Genomic DNA, 18,131 nt, shown 5'->3' on the forward strand with positions numbered 1-18,131 from the left:
TTGGCTGCTTTCCTGCATTTTTCAGAGCTGGCTTTTCAGCCAGAGGCTTCTCCTATATGATAAATTGACTAAGAGCTATTACATTATCTATTTCAAATTCCTATCTTTCTGTTCTTCTGTGCGAAGGCAGACATAGATTATTTAAAAACCTTTAAGTCCTATTACATTTAAATTGCCTGTAACCTTTGTATAATAATAGATTTGATTGATGACAAGCTTAAGTTAAAATACAACGATCTTAAATATATTCTTAGTAAACCATTCCAATCTGTGCACAGGAATTGGTATAAGATTAAATTAAATTTTAATTTTAAAAATTAAACCTTAGTTTTTTTTAAAGGACCAACTTGGCTACCCACCGAGGGAGCCCAAAGCTGTTTTTCTAGCGAGCCTGTGAGAGTGTGTGTCAGGCGTCCTCTATTCACTCCCTTTGTGCTGCACTTACCTGGAGGTCACGTAACAACCAATGCCAAAGAAAAATCAAAACAGAAATTATTAGCGTGTGCCATCATGCAGCGGCGTCCTCTGCCTAACATCAGGAAGTTGTTTCAATGTCAGATCGCCGCCAGGCATCTCAGCCCAGGCCCGTGCGCAGGGGAGAGTGGTGTCCTGAGTGAGGGCGGGATGGGGGGGGCCGGGAAAGCGACCCGCCGCTGCAGCCGGGCTTGAAGGCTAATAACTGCTCCCAGCCCGTCCTGGGCAGCAGGTCGTGCGAGCTTCGTGGCGGGACCTGCCGGCGGGAGCGGGGTTGGCAGGGCGCCAGCGGGGGTGCTGGGCCCCCCCCCAGGCACCCCGCGCCCCGGTCCCGGCCCGCCGCACCCGGGTTCCCGCCCGCGCCTCCGGAGGGGTGACGGGGACGCGCGGGGCAGGGGCTTTGCTAATTGCCAAGCAGGAAGTGCGCGCGGGGAAGAGCGGCGGGGAGCCGGGGAGGGGGAGGCGGAGGAGGCGCGGAGGAGGCGCGGAGGGAGGAGGGGCGCGCGGAGCCGCCGAGGGCTGCTCGGGACTCGTCGGAACCGCACGACTTCGCATCGCCGCCGTCCCGCTCTCCTCCCGGGTCCCGGAGGCCGCCCGGCCCCGCTCGGGTGCCCGTTGGCCCCACCCCGCCCCCATGGCGTCTGCGGACGACCCTCTGCGCGCAGGTAAGGTGACACCACGCCGCGCCCTCACCTGGAGCGGGGACCGCGGGCCGGGGGCTTGCGAGGGGCCCGCGGCTGCTGCGGGGCAGTCGAGGCCGAGCCCCGAGGGCCGCCCCGGGACCACCCCCAACTCCGGCGCCCGACCCGGGGCCGAAAGGGGGACAGCGGCGGCGTGAGGCTACCCCGGCGAGCGGCTGCTAGTGGCGCCCGCCTCCTGCACCCCCCGCCGTCCCCGCCACCTCCACGCGAGCCTAAGACGCCCCTTCCGTCTTCCCACCCCGTGGCCGCGCTTTGTTCTGGACCCGGGACGCCAGGTTGAAACAAGCCCCTTAAACCTCTCTGCAGAAAAGAACGCAGGGGTGGGTTGTTTCCTCCTGGTTCCCTGTCCCTTTCTCCCCTCTCACGTGCCTTCTCATTTCTCCCCTCTCCTCATTTCACTTTCTAACTATTGGTCCGCAAAGCTGTTTTATAAACTAGTGTCCACAAAACCAAGTGGTAGATCCCACCTGTGGGACCCCCCCACCTCCGCAGAGGCCTTTGATCAGAAGGGCCTCAGGTTTTGTCCTTACCGCAGTTCAATACTGCTTTTGTACTTGAGGCCAGAATCCAGATTTTAATCTCACTTGAATTTTAAAGTCATAAAATAACTGTGTGTGTACCTGAGACCAGACTCTGGGTTCTTCTTGAGTCTCACTTGATTTTAAACTCTTCCTCAGACTCCATCTCCCTGGAGTTCTGTCCTTGCTCGCCCATAATCTAGACTGATCCTTAGTGAACGTGTGGTGAACACACGAATGACTGAATGGTGTTGCCCAGGAACACACTCGGGCTTTTTCTAGTTTTGTTGAGACTGGAAAGAGAACCAGACAGGCAGCACCGTGAACACCTTCTAGAGAAACGTGTTCCCTGTTTTACTTCTTGGGCTTGGGCAGGGGGCAGAGCTTGAATGTTTCACTGTTCATTTGGGGCTTGAGCAATGAGGACAAGGATACAGAAAGCATCTGGGGGTGTGTCAGAAGATAGCTAACTTGACATTGTGACGTGTGGTGTCGTCCACAGTTTCCTGGGAATTTTAAAGAAAGATCTAAATTCTTCAAGTGGGGAACGGTAAACATTTTATCCACAGGAGATGGAAAATACAGAGTGTGGCTAGCTTTCCCCTCCCCCATACCCACTGTTTGGAGAAACAGAAGGGGAAATTAAGGGAGAAATCCCCCTCCCCTCCCGCCTCACCCCCACCTCCTCTCCTGAGAACCTGATTGACAATGTGCCAGGAGATGTTAAACTAGATTTTACCAACAGTGCTTTCAGACCCCGTTAAATGTGGTTGTTGGTGGTGGTGGGGGTGGTTCACAAAGATCCTGACAGGGGCCACCAAATGAGGGTAGATATAAAATCTGCTTGGGGCCCACAAAGTCAGCGGCACCAGAGGAAGTGAGGGCTGGGAAACACAGCTTCATTTATAAAAAGCCTCAGTGGGTCAACAGTGATGAGGCCACCAGGGTGGCTCATACGCTCTTAGATGGCGGTAGTCGCACACCAGATCTAGAACTCCGGAGCTGGGACTCAGTCCGCGTGGCCCGGAACAAAGGCATGGGGAACTCCCGGTCCTTGTGGTGTGATGAGAGCCTGAGGTTACTAGGTGTGAGGGTGTCATTCGGAAGGAACCTGTCTCCTTGACTGGAAGAGGTAAAACCCACGCTTGTAGGCAGACTCTCTTTGGCTTCCTCAAAGCAGAGAGAGGCCTCCTACGCAGAAACCTCCCTCTCACTTGCAGAGATGTCGAAGAGCATCTTCGGGCATCTGCACAGTGTCCCCACGGCCACTGCTGCTCTGGAATTCTGTCAGTAAGATGAGGGCTCCTCCATTAAAAAAAAAGACTTAAAAACAACTTCCCCTTTTTAACATCTCACTTTGGTTTTATAACCTCCAGGACACACCACCTACCCCTTCCGTTTCTGTAATGAAGCCACAAGTGCTGTTAATATGTGGAACTCTTTAAACGGAATGCTCATCTCTCCACCCCAGGCCTGGTTACCGTACTCTCTCGCCTGATTTCCTGCACTCGTCTCCCGACTGGTATTTTCACACCCACTCTTGCCTTCCACCGACCTGTTCACTAAAAGGTGTCCAGAGGGACCTTTTAAAGACAAATCAGATCCAGTCATCCCTCTACTCAGAAACCTGCATTGACTTTCCAACAAATCCTAAATCCGCAAATGGTTCCCATGCTCGGCTTGTGGCTCTCCAGCCATCCCTTCCATCGCTGAGCCTGTTCTGTCTCTTGGTTGGCACTGCAGCCACACTGGCTCCTGTGCTTCCTTGAGAGCCCTGGACCTCCTGCCCCCTGGCCTTTGCACGGGTTGTTTCTGCTGCCTGGAAGGCTCCCTCCTCCCCCCCACTCCAGTTACCTCCTGCACGTTATCCTTCAGATTTCAGATCAGAGCTGGTGTAGCTCAAGCTCTGTGTTACACACTCTTGGTGCACTGTGCTATCATTTCTAGCTGTGACCATTTCATCAAAAGCTCTTTCTCCCATTAGACTGTAAGTTTTTGGACAGAGTGCACGTCTGTTTCAGTGACAGCACACCTCCAACACCTGGCATCGTACCTGGCACATACTAAGCCCTGGCTAAATACCTATCATCTCAATAAATGAATGAAAGGTAGATTTAACCACCTGTGCTTCAAACGTGGACAGAAAAAGCTCTCCCCATGTTGGCATCTTAGGAACTTATCCATCAAATTAGATGTGTTAACTTAGTTTACCTTGTAAAGGTTAAAAAAAAGATATTTATATATCCACATGCATATAAAAAGGTGGATATATATTATTATACTGTATGAGCTTAAAAAACAACTCTTTACAGGAAGAAAATTTACATTGGAAGGAAAACAGTGTAGACATTTCACTCCATCTCTACCACTAATAAACCTTCTGACATGGAATGAGTCAGAATTGCCTGTTGAATGTGAATAAAATCTGCTTCAAGTTCATACAGACATTCAGGACAGAGACAAAGAAAGAGGCTTTGAACACCCGGAGAGTCGGGGAGGTGGTACAGTTCACTGCTTTGCCACAATGAGCCAAGTGTCCGTGGCCACAGGGCACATCAGCGTACGTGCTGCCTTTGTTCGTTCCCGGAGTCTTGTCTGCAGGGAACCCCGGGGCTGCTCCTTGGAGGCTGGCCCAGGACAGCCCCCTTAGGTGGCCTCTCACCTCCCGGCCGCCCCTCCGAGCCCTCCTGTGCTTAGATGGAGCCCAGGTGGCACCCTGTCCTTCTCACCAACTCCAGGAGCGCTGGGAGCAGAAACCAGGACCGAAGGGGGCACCACTTGGAGGAGCACCCTTGTTCGAAAAGCCGGACCAGCCAGTTCTTCCTCCACACCCACCAGAGCTGGTGACCTACTGTGGCTTTCCTTCCTCCCTCCCTCCCTCCTTCCCCTCCCTGGGGTTTTCCAACGCCCCTGCGTTTCTTCCTCTCTCTCACATCGCCTGTTTCCTGAGTTTCCTTCTCTCTCACCAAGAGTTCTCCTCCTCTTTCGCACCCTCGGTTCGCCTCTTCCCTCCCCCCGCACCTTCCCGCGCCCTCTTCAGTTTGACCCCCTCAGCTTGGCCTCCCTCCAGAGAAGCCGCTCTAGGAATGGCCCTTCTGGATCCCCGGTCCTTTCTCAGCTGCTTCGGCCCTGCTCCGTTGTGAGGGCGATGGAGAGGGCTGCGGCCATGGACAGAGGAGGGAAAGCCGCCCTGGGGCTTGTGTGGTCCTCGGCATGGTTAGAACATCAGCGGTGGTGAGCACAGCTGGAGGCCCGAAGGGACGCTCCAGTACAAAAATCACAACAAATGAAAAAAGTAAATGAGCTCTGAGATTGCAAGTTCAAAGAACTGCCTTCAGTTCTTCACTGAAAAGCACAAAGGCCCCAGTCTTCTGGCCCCTGATGCTCAGGAAAGCCTGGAAGCCCCAGCACACGTCCCTCTTTGTTTCTCCGAAATGACATCTTTAGAGGCGATCTTTGAACTTCCTTTGAGAAACTGTGTTGGGGAACTGTTGGTCGTTATGTAGTGTGACTCACGAAGGGAGATGTCAGAGCGTGAGGTGCTGCCCTTGGGCGACTCCCCCTGGTCTGTGCTGGGTCGTCACGGATCATTCTTCGCGGAGAGGCTGCCGGATGCAACGCTCAGCCTCTGGGGCTCCTGGGGATTCGGCTTCGCGAGCCAAAGAAAGCTGGGTCTTGGAGTGTGTGATGGGTGGGTGAGATTTTGCATTCAGAGTGGACGCTGGAATGATGAAAGCTTTGGACATCGGGTGAGTGGGTTTTGCACATGAGAGAGGACAGGAATTTGGGGGGCCAGAGAGTGGACTGTCATGGATTGAACTGTGTCCCTCCTCAGGTTTTGTTGGCATCCTAACCCCAGGTACCTCAGAACGTGACCTTACTTGGGGCTGGAGTCTTTACAGAAGCAGTCAGGTTTTAATGAGGTCATTGGAGTGGGCTCTGCTGCAGTGTGCCCAGTGCCTGTATAAGAAGGGAAATTTGGGCACAGAGATTACCCCCAGGAGAGTCCCTCAGGTGGTCAGTGCACTCGGAAGGTAGTGGCAACAGGCAGATTTTGAAGTCAGGAAGTCCCAGATCCGAATTCTGGCTCTTCCCTCACCCTGTGACCCTGGGCACTCAGGATGTACGGGGGAGACACTGGCTCCTTCTCAGAGGCACTGTACGGATGAGCGGGCTGTGTGTGAACCTGGCCGCGCAGCGGGCACCAGGGCAGCGGGACTCTCGTGTGGCTGAGGTGGAGGTGCTGTGACCTGGGCCCCTGGGGTCGGCGGGACCTTAGGCCCCTGCTTCCCACCACTCATGGACTCTCACAGCTGGAAGGGCACGTGGAGGCCCTCCGTTCACCCTGGAAGAGCACAGGTCGGGGCCTGCGGCCTAGAGAAGCGAGTGACAGCAGCCCGCCTCGACTGCTCTCACCTGGGTCCTCCGGGAGCCACCAGGTGCCCCTCCAGCGGCTGCGCAGCTTCAGTTCACCATGGGCTCTCTCATGCCTTTGGAGGAACTCTCCAGAAGATGCTCATGTGACTTAAGCATCATTCTCAGTGCCATCAGTGAGACCTGCTTTGGTCAGTTACCAGCTAATTTCGAGGATCGAGGCCTGGTTTCAAGTCTCTGAGCCAGGACAGTGAGGCAGCTTTGGGACAGTAGAGTGACAGCCAGGAGCAGGAGGAGGGTCCCCACCGGCCCCCAGCCTAGTGGCTGGTCTTGTCACCTTGGAGCTCTCCTGGCCCCCTTCCTGTTTTGGCTCCTATGTGCCTCATCTCCCATCTGGTGTCAGAGCCTGGCTGGGAGGCCCAGCCTGCTGTTACCTGGAGCTGCAAAAGTCAACATTTTAAACCTTCTAAGTAAACCATTTGACTTTATACTTAATAATATAATAAACATGCGGCCCCAAGAGCTCTCAGAAACACTTTAGGACAACTGCTGACATCCAGACCAGTCTCAAAGAACCAGGATCAGCCCCTCTCTAAGTAATCTTCACCTCCACACCGTGAGAACGAAGGGAGATCTGCGCGCACTGTCCCCACGACCAGGGACAAGCTCACCGGGCGCTGCCACGCGCCCGGGCCCGAGAGCCGATTTGGCAGAAGCACGGAGGGAAGAACTTCGTCAGAGGCTGACAGAATTTGAATGAAGATGATAAGAGAGCTGGAAGTGCTCCTGAACGAGTTCCAGACCTGTCGCCTTGCCCGAAGGCCCTCCCACCTCGCTGTGCAGCTTCAGAAAGCACACAGCCTAGACTCTCCGCGCCCTCCCCATCTTAAGGTCCATTTATTCCCAGAGATTTCCGACCAAAGAGTGAGACTTCGGGCCTCCAAGTGCTTGTTGTCGGCTGCCTGTATCTTCCCGTTCACCCCATAACCCGCCTAGGTGTGCTCAGTTATATCACAGATTCTCTGGGGGAGTCTTTCCCCAGCCTGGCCAGACCAGAGGGACTATCAGCTGGATGTGGGAACCAGCCACCTGGACCCTCTCCTGTGCCAGAGGAAGGGCCTGAAGCTGGGAACACTCACGCCAGTCATCCAAGGTCACACCGCTAGGCTCATTCAGGGTCAGACCGCTGGCTCTCAGTGGTCTGGTGGCCTCTTCCCAAGCCCAGTTCTCCTCCCTCCAGATGCCGTGTTTGCGTCCTCACTGCTGCTTTTGGTGAAATTCTGCCTTTCCCAGCTGTCTCCTCCACTTTCCTCCTCTCTGTCTTGTTCTTCCTCCTTCCTCGCTCACTAGCGTTTCTGTAGGAACGCGGCCTGGCTTGTCATTGCCCGAGTGGGTGGTGTCTGCACAGGGTGCTGATTCCTGCTAAAACCCCGCACCCCGGGTGGAGGTCATCTTTTAAAGCACAGTCATCCAGATTCACTTCAGTGGAAATGAAATTGTTGAGACTAGGCTGTGACAGGAGGGAAGAAGGAACTTGAGGCTACTTAGAGGTGGCTTCTGCTACCCTCTCCCCAGGCAGAAACCAGAATGTGAGAATGGAAAGGAAAAAGCAGAAAACCGAATGCAGGTTTCTGGCTGGACCTGTTTGAAGTCCTCTCATGTGTCACATTCTTTCTCATCTCAAGGCCTTCAGCTATGCTGTTCCCTCTGCCTAGAATGCTTTTCCCTCCCTGACTCCTTCTCCTGGCTAACTTCAACTCAACATTCCAGACTCTTCTCTACCCGCTCCTGCCTGCCCACCATGCACCCCAGGAAGGGCATGTGTCCCTCCCAGGTGTTTCCGTGTAACTCTGCATTTCCACATCTTCACATCAAGTGCTCTGCGTTCTGACTAACTGCCTGTTCCTCGGGCAGCAGGAGTTCTGTAAGCTCAGGGCGGAGTCGTCAACACAAGTTGTTCTTATTTTCTTTATTTCTGTTTAAATCTGAGTCTAAGTCTGTCAGCCACTGGGCTGGCAGGAAATGCTGTTTCAATCCGAATGGGGCCCTGGCCCCCTCCTTAGGGTCACACGGGAATCTGAGAGGATGACGTGGTGCTGGGAAAACCAAGGAGGGGCCCTGAATTTTCTGTGCATCGGGGTCGGCATTGATGTCCTTCTCGTCCAAGCCTGAGAAGACTTTGAGATCCAGCAGCCCTCTGTTTCTGTGCCAGCAGCAGTCACGGTTTCTGTGCTGGGGCCGGGAACCCTGGGCCCCAGGGCGCCAGCACCCTCGGTGCGTTCCCTGATGTGCGCTTGCCACCTTTGGGCTCTGCCGAGGGCCAGGGCGCAGTCCCCACTGATGGAGCTGCTGGTGTCTGTCCCTGGAAAAATCTCTCTCCATCTCCCTCCACCCAGGCCGCCTCCTTTAATCTCTCCAGTGACTGTAGGCTGTCATAAATAAATAAAGAGGTGCTCCCTTCACACAACCTCTCCTTTGGTCCATGCCTGTGGGGAGAGAAGCGTGAACAGCCCAGACGCTCAGATGGGAAACATCTAGGGGGAACAAACAAAGTATCTCCATAAATTGCCTGTCATGCTTGTTTGGATCCTGCAAGGCGTTCCCAGGACCTCGTGCCTGGTCCGCAGCATGTACTTAATGAGGATTTGCTGGAAAGAAATGGAAGTTGAACCTTGACTGGCCCACAGTTGCCACTTAGGGTTTTGCAGGTTGTGCACTGCGCAAATTCAGAGGCGCCCACTCAGACAGGTGTGGTTATTGAGTAAGACAGTTTTCTGGCAGGTGTTCGATAAAGTGTCTTGGAAAGGGGAAACTTTTTTCCTACTTTGTAAAAATTCATAAAATCTAGTGGTGGCGTGTACCTTTTTCTGCATTTTGTCATTAAATTCCTTAAATGTAACAAGTGGCAAAACAGAAGAAGCAAAATACTGAGAAATCAGAATCACTTCTTGTTTGATAAAGATACTGTGCAGTATTTTTGACTATTAATTCACGAGAAATATATCCAGAAGCTTGATATTTTAAAATGATACAAGTGAGTTGCTGAAGAGTAGGAAATGAGGAAAGAAGCAGATGTCAGAGTTAAATCCTTGCTGCTCAAAGTTATAATCCAATCCAGTATGCAAAGGGTCATTGATATCACGTGTGCATAATTTGTAGTTATTTGTAACTCCAAGTATTTGTAGATATTTCTAAGTAAACTGTTATACTTCTGTTATTTCTACTTGCTTTTTTTCTTTTTGAATTTTTAGTTGACTTTATTCTTTTAGAGCAGTTTCATGTCCACAGCAGAATTGAGCAGAAAATACAGAGTTCACACACAGCCCTCCCCACCCACACATACATACTCCCCTACCCTCAACATCCCTCATCAGTGTGGCCTATTAGTACAATTGATGAACCCACATGGACACATTATTATCAACCAGAGTCCATAGTTTACATTAGGGCTCACTCTTGATGTTGTATATTCCATGGGTTTTGACAAATGCATAATGACATATAGACACACTATAGTATTATGCAGAATAATTTCCTTGCCCTAAAAATCCCTTGTGCTCCATCTGTTCACCCCTCCCTCCCTCCCTCTCCCCAAACCCCTGGAAACCACGATCTTTTTATTGTTTCTGTAGCTGTGCCTTTTCCAGAAGGTCCTTTGGTTGGAATCATACAGTTTGTAGCCTTTTCGGACTGGCTTCTTTCATTTAGTAATAGGTCTTTTAAGTTTCTTCCATGTCTTTCATGGCTTGATAGATCTTTTTTTTTTTTTTACTGCACTTATATTTTGAAAATTTATGTATATGTACTGTTCATTGTTTCTAAGAACGTTTAGAGCTTTAGCTTTTTAAACTCACATAGTTATCAAAGTAATAAATCCAACCACAAAATAAGAATTAATTCAAAAAGATACATACACCCTGCTATTAACAGCAACATTATTTATAATTGTCAAGACATGGAAGCATCCTAAGTGCACATCAGTAGTTGAATAGATAACGAAGATGCAGTGTGTACACACACACACACACACACACACACACACACACACACACGTATGTGATGGAATACAACTCACCCATAAAAAAGGATATTTTGTCATTTGTGGCCCTTCATTCACTTTTTTTTTTTTCACTTCAAAAACCAATATTTTATAACTGGCAGAGACATTTCCGTTACATCAAAAACAACAAAATACCTTGAAGTAAACTCAATTTCTATTTGCTTTTAAAAAGCATTTGATACTAGCTGAGGAATGAAGATTTTGGTCTTGATGAAGAATTTTAGGCAATAGCTAACAGGCAGACCTGGTACTTTGTGGGTGTGGTAGAGGTGCTATCTTCTGGTAACTGTAAAAATCGCAGGTCCCTTTGTAGCCCTGAGATGGAGGACGGCTGCTGATTTTTTTTAAGTGTAGTGTATTTGTCTTAATCACTTTCTTGATGCAGTCAGAACCTATTCTGTCTTAATTTTGTCTCCACTAATGATTGAAGGTATTTCTCTAAACTCACTGGGGTAAGCTTGTATCCATATGAACGCTGTGATCAAAGGACACATTTGTGCTTTTGTTTTTTTAGTTTAAAAATTTTTTTTAATTTTTTTACTTAAGCAACTATTTTATCTCAGTTTTTGTGTTTTTGAGGGGGAAGGTGGTTGGTGATTAGGCTTACTTATTTTTAATGGCGGTCCTGGGAATTGAACCCAGGACCTCGTGCATGCGAAGTACACGCTCTACTGCTGAGCTCTGCCCTCCCCCCGTGCTTTTAAATTAAAGAAAATGCTCTCCGTTTGTTTTCTTGACAGATCACTTGGCAAAGGAGCCAGTGGAAGACACAGACCCTAGCACCATATCCCTTAACATGGTAGGTTACAAGTTTTACATTAATAGTGATGACTCTTGTTTTTCCTTTTTTCCCTTTGTTATTTCTTTACATTTTCATTACTTGGTATTTACATGAAGATCAGAAACCGTAAATTAAGGTCTCCCAAGATACATTTTTCACGATACTTCCCTGTGACATAATAAACTTTGGGTTTCTCCAGGCTAAAAATGGTATTAGGCTGTGTTCTCGTTTCGCATACATCAGAGGTGACCTTCTGAGAGTGCGTGAGGTCTTTATCTCCTTGTCTACTTACTATGTTTAATTACCCCTTCTTCAGGAATCAAAATATCTACCTTGAGGTGGAAGGAAAAAATGTAGGACCACCTTCCAGTAGTGGAGGGTTGCCTGTATGTCAGATGGGCACACAATGGATGTACCTCTCACCACGTTTAATCCCTGCAGCCATCCTGTGAGGTAGTCACTGCCCACTTTACCGATGAAAAACTGAGTGGGCTAATTTGCCCAACCTGAAAGCAGCCCAGGTGGGATTCGAGCCCAGCAGCTGGCTCCAGACCCCTGCCCCGGCCTCCCGTAACCACTCTGTGGCAAGTCTGCTGCTTTAAAAGATTTCACACACATCGTTTTCATCCTGCAAATAACCTGTGAGCTAGTAGGCCAGGTGTCTTCATCCCCATTCTGCAGGTGAAGAAATGGCAGTTACCTGATTCGTATACGGTCACCCAGACAGAAGCCCTGCTCTCTTAACATGTTACCGCTCCTCACTTATGACCAAATGCGTGCCTTTGACAACATCACACGTTTACTAGGCGTGCAGTGTGAGATATACCCCTTTCTTCAAAGTGCTTGGAGGGTGTGATCTCCTGAGTCATGAACAGTTTGGACTCATTTAGGTAGCATGGCAGAAAAGACACTTGATATCATTCAGTTCAGTGTCTCTAAGTCTTTGGAAGTTCCCAAGGCACCTCAGTGTCTTGAAGACCTGAGATGTTTGTTTTCACAGCTTTTGTTTGGCCCCGGCACAGTCTGATAAGTGTGGACAGTGTCAGTTGCAAGCTTTGAGACACTGGGGAAGTGAACATGAAAAAATTCCATCTCCTAACTCGCTTAAAAGCAGAGTGCAAAGTGACCCTGTGGTTTCTGATCCCCTCCAGTGTGGTCCATTACCAGAGCTGTGGGTTCCAGCAAGCGGTACTCAGCTCGCCCCTCCCATGACCTGACCTGTGATGGTCTCGAGGCTGGCTCATGGCCTTGACCCCCCGGGCTCCCACCTCATTGCTCACCTTGGGTCCTGGCCACTCCTCCACGCTGCTGGGACAAGGAGGTTTTCCTGCAGCTTCTCTGCATTGATTTTGGGGAGTTGCCCTGACAAAGTCCCCACAAACAGAGTGGCTTCAGCAACGAAATGTATTGTCTCACTGCTCTGGAGGCCAGAAGCCCGAAGTCAAGGTGTCCGCAGGCCTGTGCTCCTCTGAGACCTGCGGGGGAGAATCCTGTCACGTCCTCCAGCCTCCAGTGCGTGCTGGCAGGTCTTGGCACCCCTGGCCTGTAGCTGCCCCACTCCGTTGTCTGCCATTGTTGGCACATGGCCGCCTTCTCCCTATGTGTCTGTCTCGGTGTCTCCTCTCTTACAAGGATGTCTGTCCTGTGAATTAAGGGCCCAGCCTGCCCCAGTGTGACCTCATCTTACCTCTTTTACCTATAGTGACCCTGTTCCGGTGAGCGCCCATTCTGAGGTCCTGGGGGTTAGGACTCCAACATCTCTTTTGGGGGGACATATTTCACCCCATGGCCTTCCTGCTGCCTTCAGGGTTAAGTGTGCAGTCCTTGATGTGGCAGATGAGGGCCTCCATGACCTTGTCTCAACATGCCTTTGGTGAGCCAGTCGTGTGTAACAGCCTGCTGCTCCCCAGACGCCCCGCGTCCTCTTACCGTCGCAGGATACCGTCGCAGGATACCGATCGCACCGGCCCCTCCCTGTGAACTCCGGGGCCTCCTGCCGTCTTAGTCCAAGCATTCTGTATCTAGGAAGCCTTCCCTGCCCTACCCTGGGACCTTCGAGTGCTCCTCGCTCTGTAGCCCAGTCCTGACTTTTGTCACACCGTGTGGGGATTGTTTGCTTCCCTGACTTCCTGCAGGGCTGTGCTGACCATCTTCCCCCGTGCAGAGGGCACAAAGCAGGCAGACTTCCCGAGATCCTGAAACGGCACTCCTTCTCAGCCCCCTCACTTCCCTTCCAGGCTCTTCCAAGAAAACTGGCTCCATTATTTCGTGTCCAACCTTGTCTTCCTTTCCCGCCTCCAACAGGCATCTCTGCATGACCTGCCTTCCACCTTCGCTCCCACACCTGCCATGCCACTCTTCCAGCCACCTGGCCTGGCCCCGGTATGTCTGCTGTCTGCAGCTGCCAAGCCCCTTCAGTCAGCCGAGTCCTGGGCATCCTCTAGGCTGAGCTCAGATGTCAGGCTTTCCAGGAAACCTGCTCTTGTTCATTCACACAGACCAAACTGAGTCAAAATCTGGGAGGCCATGGTCATAGTCCCTGCTCTTGAAACACTCAGTGAAGCTGAGGAAATAGATGAGTGCTTTGAAAAGAGACTGATAAGTGTGACAGTACAGGCGTGTTCTTCCGGCTCTGGGGAGCACAGTGTGGAGAAGGATTTAGTCTGGGAGAAATTTGTTTGACTTAAGTTCTCTGTGATTGACGATTGATTTCTTTCATGGAAAGGGGTTGGAGGCTTCCAGAGGTTCCGAAACTTTCCTGACCAGCTCCAAAAAAACTTCAAGGAAAGGCACTTAAAACAGAGTCCTTGGTTCTACATTTGTTTCTGTTTCTCCTCTGTCAAAGGAAGACATTGATGAGACCTGCAGGAGAGTTGGAAGGTGTAGCTTTGTTTGGGCTGGAGGACCCTGGACCCAGAGGCCCAGATGCTGTGAATGGTGGCACTGAGCTGGGTTAGAGGACAGACTGGGGAGACTGGGTGCATCTCCACTCCCCTCACTGTATAATCTGAGGTAGAACTTTCCAGAACTTTAGAAACCTGTGTGTTTTTTAGTACCAACACAGAGATGTGTGACTATAAGAGCATTTGCTATTTTGAAGTCCCTGTAATAGTGCTGCCCTCAACTAAAGCACTGGGGAATTCTGCATAACTGTGCACGATGGGTGACTAATATGTAGATCTTCATGCAATTAATGGGAGAGTCACATTTTGAATCCTGTCCTAGTCAACCCAGGACAGAGCTCTCCAATAGTGAGAACATGTGCTCGTTGACCCAAATGAATGACACAGAAATGGTGAAAGAAGTGGGTCTGTCCCCAGAATTCACGAACACAAATGTTCCTCGATTTTAAGCTGAAGTTGGTAGATAGAGGGAATAGCACTGCATACCCTGTGACCCAGCAGCCCCACTGCTGGGCATGTGTCTGGAGGGAGCTCTAACTCAGAAAGACACCTGCACCCCTGTGTTCACAGCAGCACTATGTACAACAGCCAAGACACGATAACAACCTAAATGTCCATCGACAAGTGGCTGGATAAAGACTCTGTGGTATATCTATACTATGGAATACTACTCAGCCATAAAAAAGGATAAAATAATGCCATTTGCAGCAACATGAATGGACCTGGAGATGATCATACTAAGTGAAGTCAGCCAGACAGACAAAGATAGATATCATATGTTATCAATTATATGTGGAATCTAAAAAAAAAATGACAGAAATGAATTTATGTACAAAACAGAAACAAACTCATAGACATAGAAAACAAACTTATTGTTACCTTGTGGGTAAAGAGGTAGGAAGGGATAAATTGGGAGTTTGAGATTTGCAGATGTTAACCACTTTATATAAAAATAGGTTAAAAACCCCCAATTTCTTCTGTATAGCACAGGGAACTATATTCAATATCTTATAGTAACCTATAATGAAAAAAAAATGAAAAGGAATATATGTCTGTATAGGTATGACTGAAACATTGTGCTGTGTGCCAGAAGTTGATGCAACACTGTAAACTGACTACACTTCAATTTAAAAAAAAAGAGAAAGAATAGCACTGCAGAAAAGAGAGGAAGTGTGGTTTAGTGGTCAGATCTGAAGGCTTGTTCTGTTTCATATTCCAGCATTAACTCCTCATCAACCTTGGTTTCACTTCTATAAATTGACAATAAAAACAAGCAATGAGGCAGGCCTGTTGATAAATCTAGGGCTGAAAACTTACAAGGTTTTAAGGTAAAATCATGGCTTTCCCAGCTCAAAGCTTTCTTTTCATGTTGATCTTATAATTGACTGCGGTGTTTAAAAATAACTCTCCTCTTTTGTTGGTTTCTGCAGTCAGACAAATATCCCATTCAAGATACGGGACTCCCTAAAGGTACGTACATTTAATCTAACAACTTGAACTTGTGAGTTTAAGTGATGTCTCCAGCCCAATCTCTCTCTCTCTCGTGGTTCTGTCTTCTGTGTTGGCTCCATTCTTGGGCAGACTTTCCCCACGTGGCGGGAAAGATGGTCTCTGACACCCCCAGCTTCACTTGGTGCTGCTCGAGACGGTGGAGACAGGGAACCTTTCCCCCAGCACACATGGCGCACTTTGCGGGGCAGTTGGCTGGGTGGCCATCCCTGAGCCAGCTGCTGCTGTCAGGTGGGTGGATGGCTGAGCAGGTCTGAGCCCGGAGGCTGGGTGAGCGGGGAGGTGGAAGGCTAGGGCTCAGCTGTGCTCAAACCCAGGAAGGAGGGTTCTGTTACCAGTCCAGGGGCAAGGGATACTTGTCAGTCCCCAGAGCAGAAAAGAGCCACCTTTTATGATCCACAGATGAATGTCTCAGGCTGGGGGCAGGCCACAGAGGCCTCAGCCTTTCCTGCTTTCCGTGGGAAGTCTGCAAGGCCGGATCTAGTATGAGACCAAGCTGCTGGTTGTCACACTGGAGCACTTGCCTTGGGCTCTGCTGACAACCCAGGGAAGAGGCAGGGGTAGGGGGAGAGCGGAGCAATCAGGTCTGATCCACTTTAGAGATAGCTGGTGGCCCCCGGTTTCCTGGATGGGGTGGGCTTCCTGGCACCCACGGCTGTGGGTTTCCCCAGCAGTCCTTCTGGTGATGCCCTCACCAGGCCTCCCGCCTGCTGGGTCAGAAGGGAGCTCCCAGCCAGGGCCCACCTGTGGTTGAGTCCCCCCTCTGTCAGTGCCTGCTCACCAGACCGTCTCCAGGCTCCCTAAAATGACCTCATGAGGATTTCATTCCTCTTGCCTCGGTCCATGTCCCCAGAATGGTGTAGGAAAAGAGGCAGAAGGCCAGCTGTGAGCCCCAGTTCTGGCTGTAGGGCAGGCTTCCCCACAAGCGCCCTTCCCCCTTTCCCCTGTCATTTCCTGGAGGACTTCTCAGTGTCCTGAGTTCCCTAAGCTGGGCTGGTCTAGGTCAACAAGAAGGTGGAAGGTGCAAGCCAGGCCACCAGGTCAGATGGGAGGCCGTCTCGGGCAGTGTTCCTTGGACTTCAGGGTGCAGAATCATCTGGGGGGCTAGTTTAAAATGCAGATTCTGGGCTCCCCTACTCTGAAATCTTGATGCAGTGGGTCTGGGGTCAGGCCCAGAAACCCGTGTTTTAATGCATACTTGCGTGGTTGGGATGCAGGCCTCCACTTGAGAGCCTGCCTACGAAGCTTTGAGAATTTGGCACACCTGCCAACAGACGTGTAGAAGTGAACCGAGCTCCCACCGGACCGCTGACCCTGAGAGCCCTCAGCAGGTGACTTCCCACCCCAGGGCCTCAGTGTCCTGTCTGCAGTGCATGGAGGACACTATTAGCGCCCGCCTCCCAGGGTGACTGTGAGAATTCAGTGAAACGAGTCTGGAGTGGAGACTGGTGCACATGAGCATCAGACAGGGGTGGGGGGAAATCTGGCAGAAGAGCTGTGAAAAGTCAGGGTCGGGGCTGCTGGAAGCTTTCGTAGCAGAGGGGCAAACGTGGGACCTTTTCAGGCAGCGAGCCTGGGAGTGCATCGTCACGCTTTGATCTGCCTCAAGATCTTCTCTGTCACCTTGCACGTGATTTCTGGTTTTAAAAGAAGAAGATGGTTGCTTAGCAGCCTGGTAATCCCGCAGCTGTACTATTGGGTTTCTCCTAGAATTAGAGTGTTGGAAACCTTAATTAAAACGGTGACGCGTTGATGAGTAATGTGACTGCCAAAACGGTACTCCACGTCTGTCTTCTGTCTTTATTCACGGGGAAGAGGGTTATGAAGCGCCTAATTTCTTACCTCCAGGAAATACATCATCGTATATGTAATGAACCATGTCCAGAAGTTTGGAGACTTATTCCACTGTTTGCATTCGATACTATAATCATTTTCTATCTGTAGTATTTCTTTAAAAACATACCATAATGGAGCCAGTATCATCATTAAATGTTTATGATAATTTTCTCATTGAAGTGTTTTTTTTTTTTTTAGGGAAAGAAAATCTGTATGCATTAGTGAAGAGACTAATTTATAGATTAAAAGTAAATGTAATCTAGTTACATGAAGTAGAATCTCAGACTCTGACATTTAAGTGACTTCTAAGGGGGCCTGCTTAGAGGAGGAGTACTTTGTAATTAGCTTGAACAATTTCCATGTGATTCAGAAGTCTTCAAAATATTTCCTTAGGCAGACCAGCACATTTCACAAAATCTTTATTATAATTCTAGTATATTCCTACTTCACTCATGGACAGTCTAAAGCTATTCCTTAACACAGTCCAAACCAGAGTGGTTCTGAATAATGTGGTTTTACTATAAATCAGCTGTGGGAATCTGGTGTAATTTCAGTGACCGGCATGTTTTTGAGGTGAAACATGTTATTCCACCTGTTTTGTCATAGGAGCCTCCATCTCCCCTGATTTTAGAGATGTCAGGGGCTTCACTCCGTCAGGCTTCTGTTCCGATAGGTGGCCACTGAGATTCTGCAGGCACTAAGCTCAGGACTAATTTAAGATCAGGGTTTATTTTATGTCACAGAATCTCGATATCTCCTAGAAACTGCTAGCTTGAGTGTTCTGAAGGGAATGTGACACTTCGCATTTTGAGGGAAAAATGTCTTTGGAAAAAAGAAATCTGATTTTTGAGCCACTATTCCTAGTGAAGGGAAATTGCACATAAATACATCATAAATCAATCAAGATTTTATCTTCATTTTCTCTGGTATTATTGCTTTTTTATTGTTCAAAAAATTATATAGCAAATATGAAGT

General features: G+C 49.7%; 1 protein-coding gene across 3 annotated transcripts in view; it reads left to right on the forward strand.

The window, feature by feature from the left end:
• Positions 1 to 722: 722 nt before the first annotated feature.
• The window catches only part of EDARADD (EDAR associated death domain), a 60,567-nt gene continuing 43,158 nt past the window's right edge, over positions 723 to 18,131 (forward strand). For all 3 annotated transcript variants that reach the window (XM_032491914.1, XM_032491912.1, XM_032491913.1), the window contains exons 1-3: positions 723 to 1,139; positions 10,868 to 10,926; positions 15,242 to 15,281. In XM_032491914.1, coding sequence (XP_032347805.1) covers positions 1,109 to 1,139; positions 10,868 to 10,926; positions 15,242 to 15,281 — 130 coding nt within the window. In that variant the 5' untranslated portion in view covers positions 723 to 1,108. The remainder of the gene's footprint in view (positions 1,140 to 10,867; positions 10,927 to 15,241; positions 15,282 to 18,131) is intronic.

The sequence above is a fragment of the Camelus ferus genome, chromosome 11 (genome assembly GCF_009834535.1).
Source record: "Camelus ferus isolate YT-003-E chromosome 11, BCGSAC_Cfer_1.0, whole genome shotgun sequence".
NCBI classification, from domain to species: domain Eukaryota; kingdom Metazoa; phylum Chordata; class Mammalia; order Artiodactyla; family Camelidae; genus Camelus; species Camelus ferus.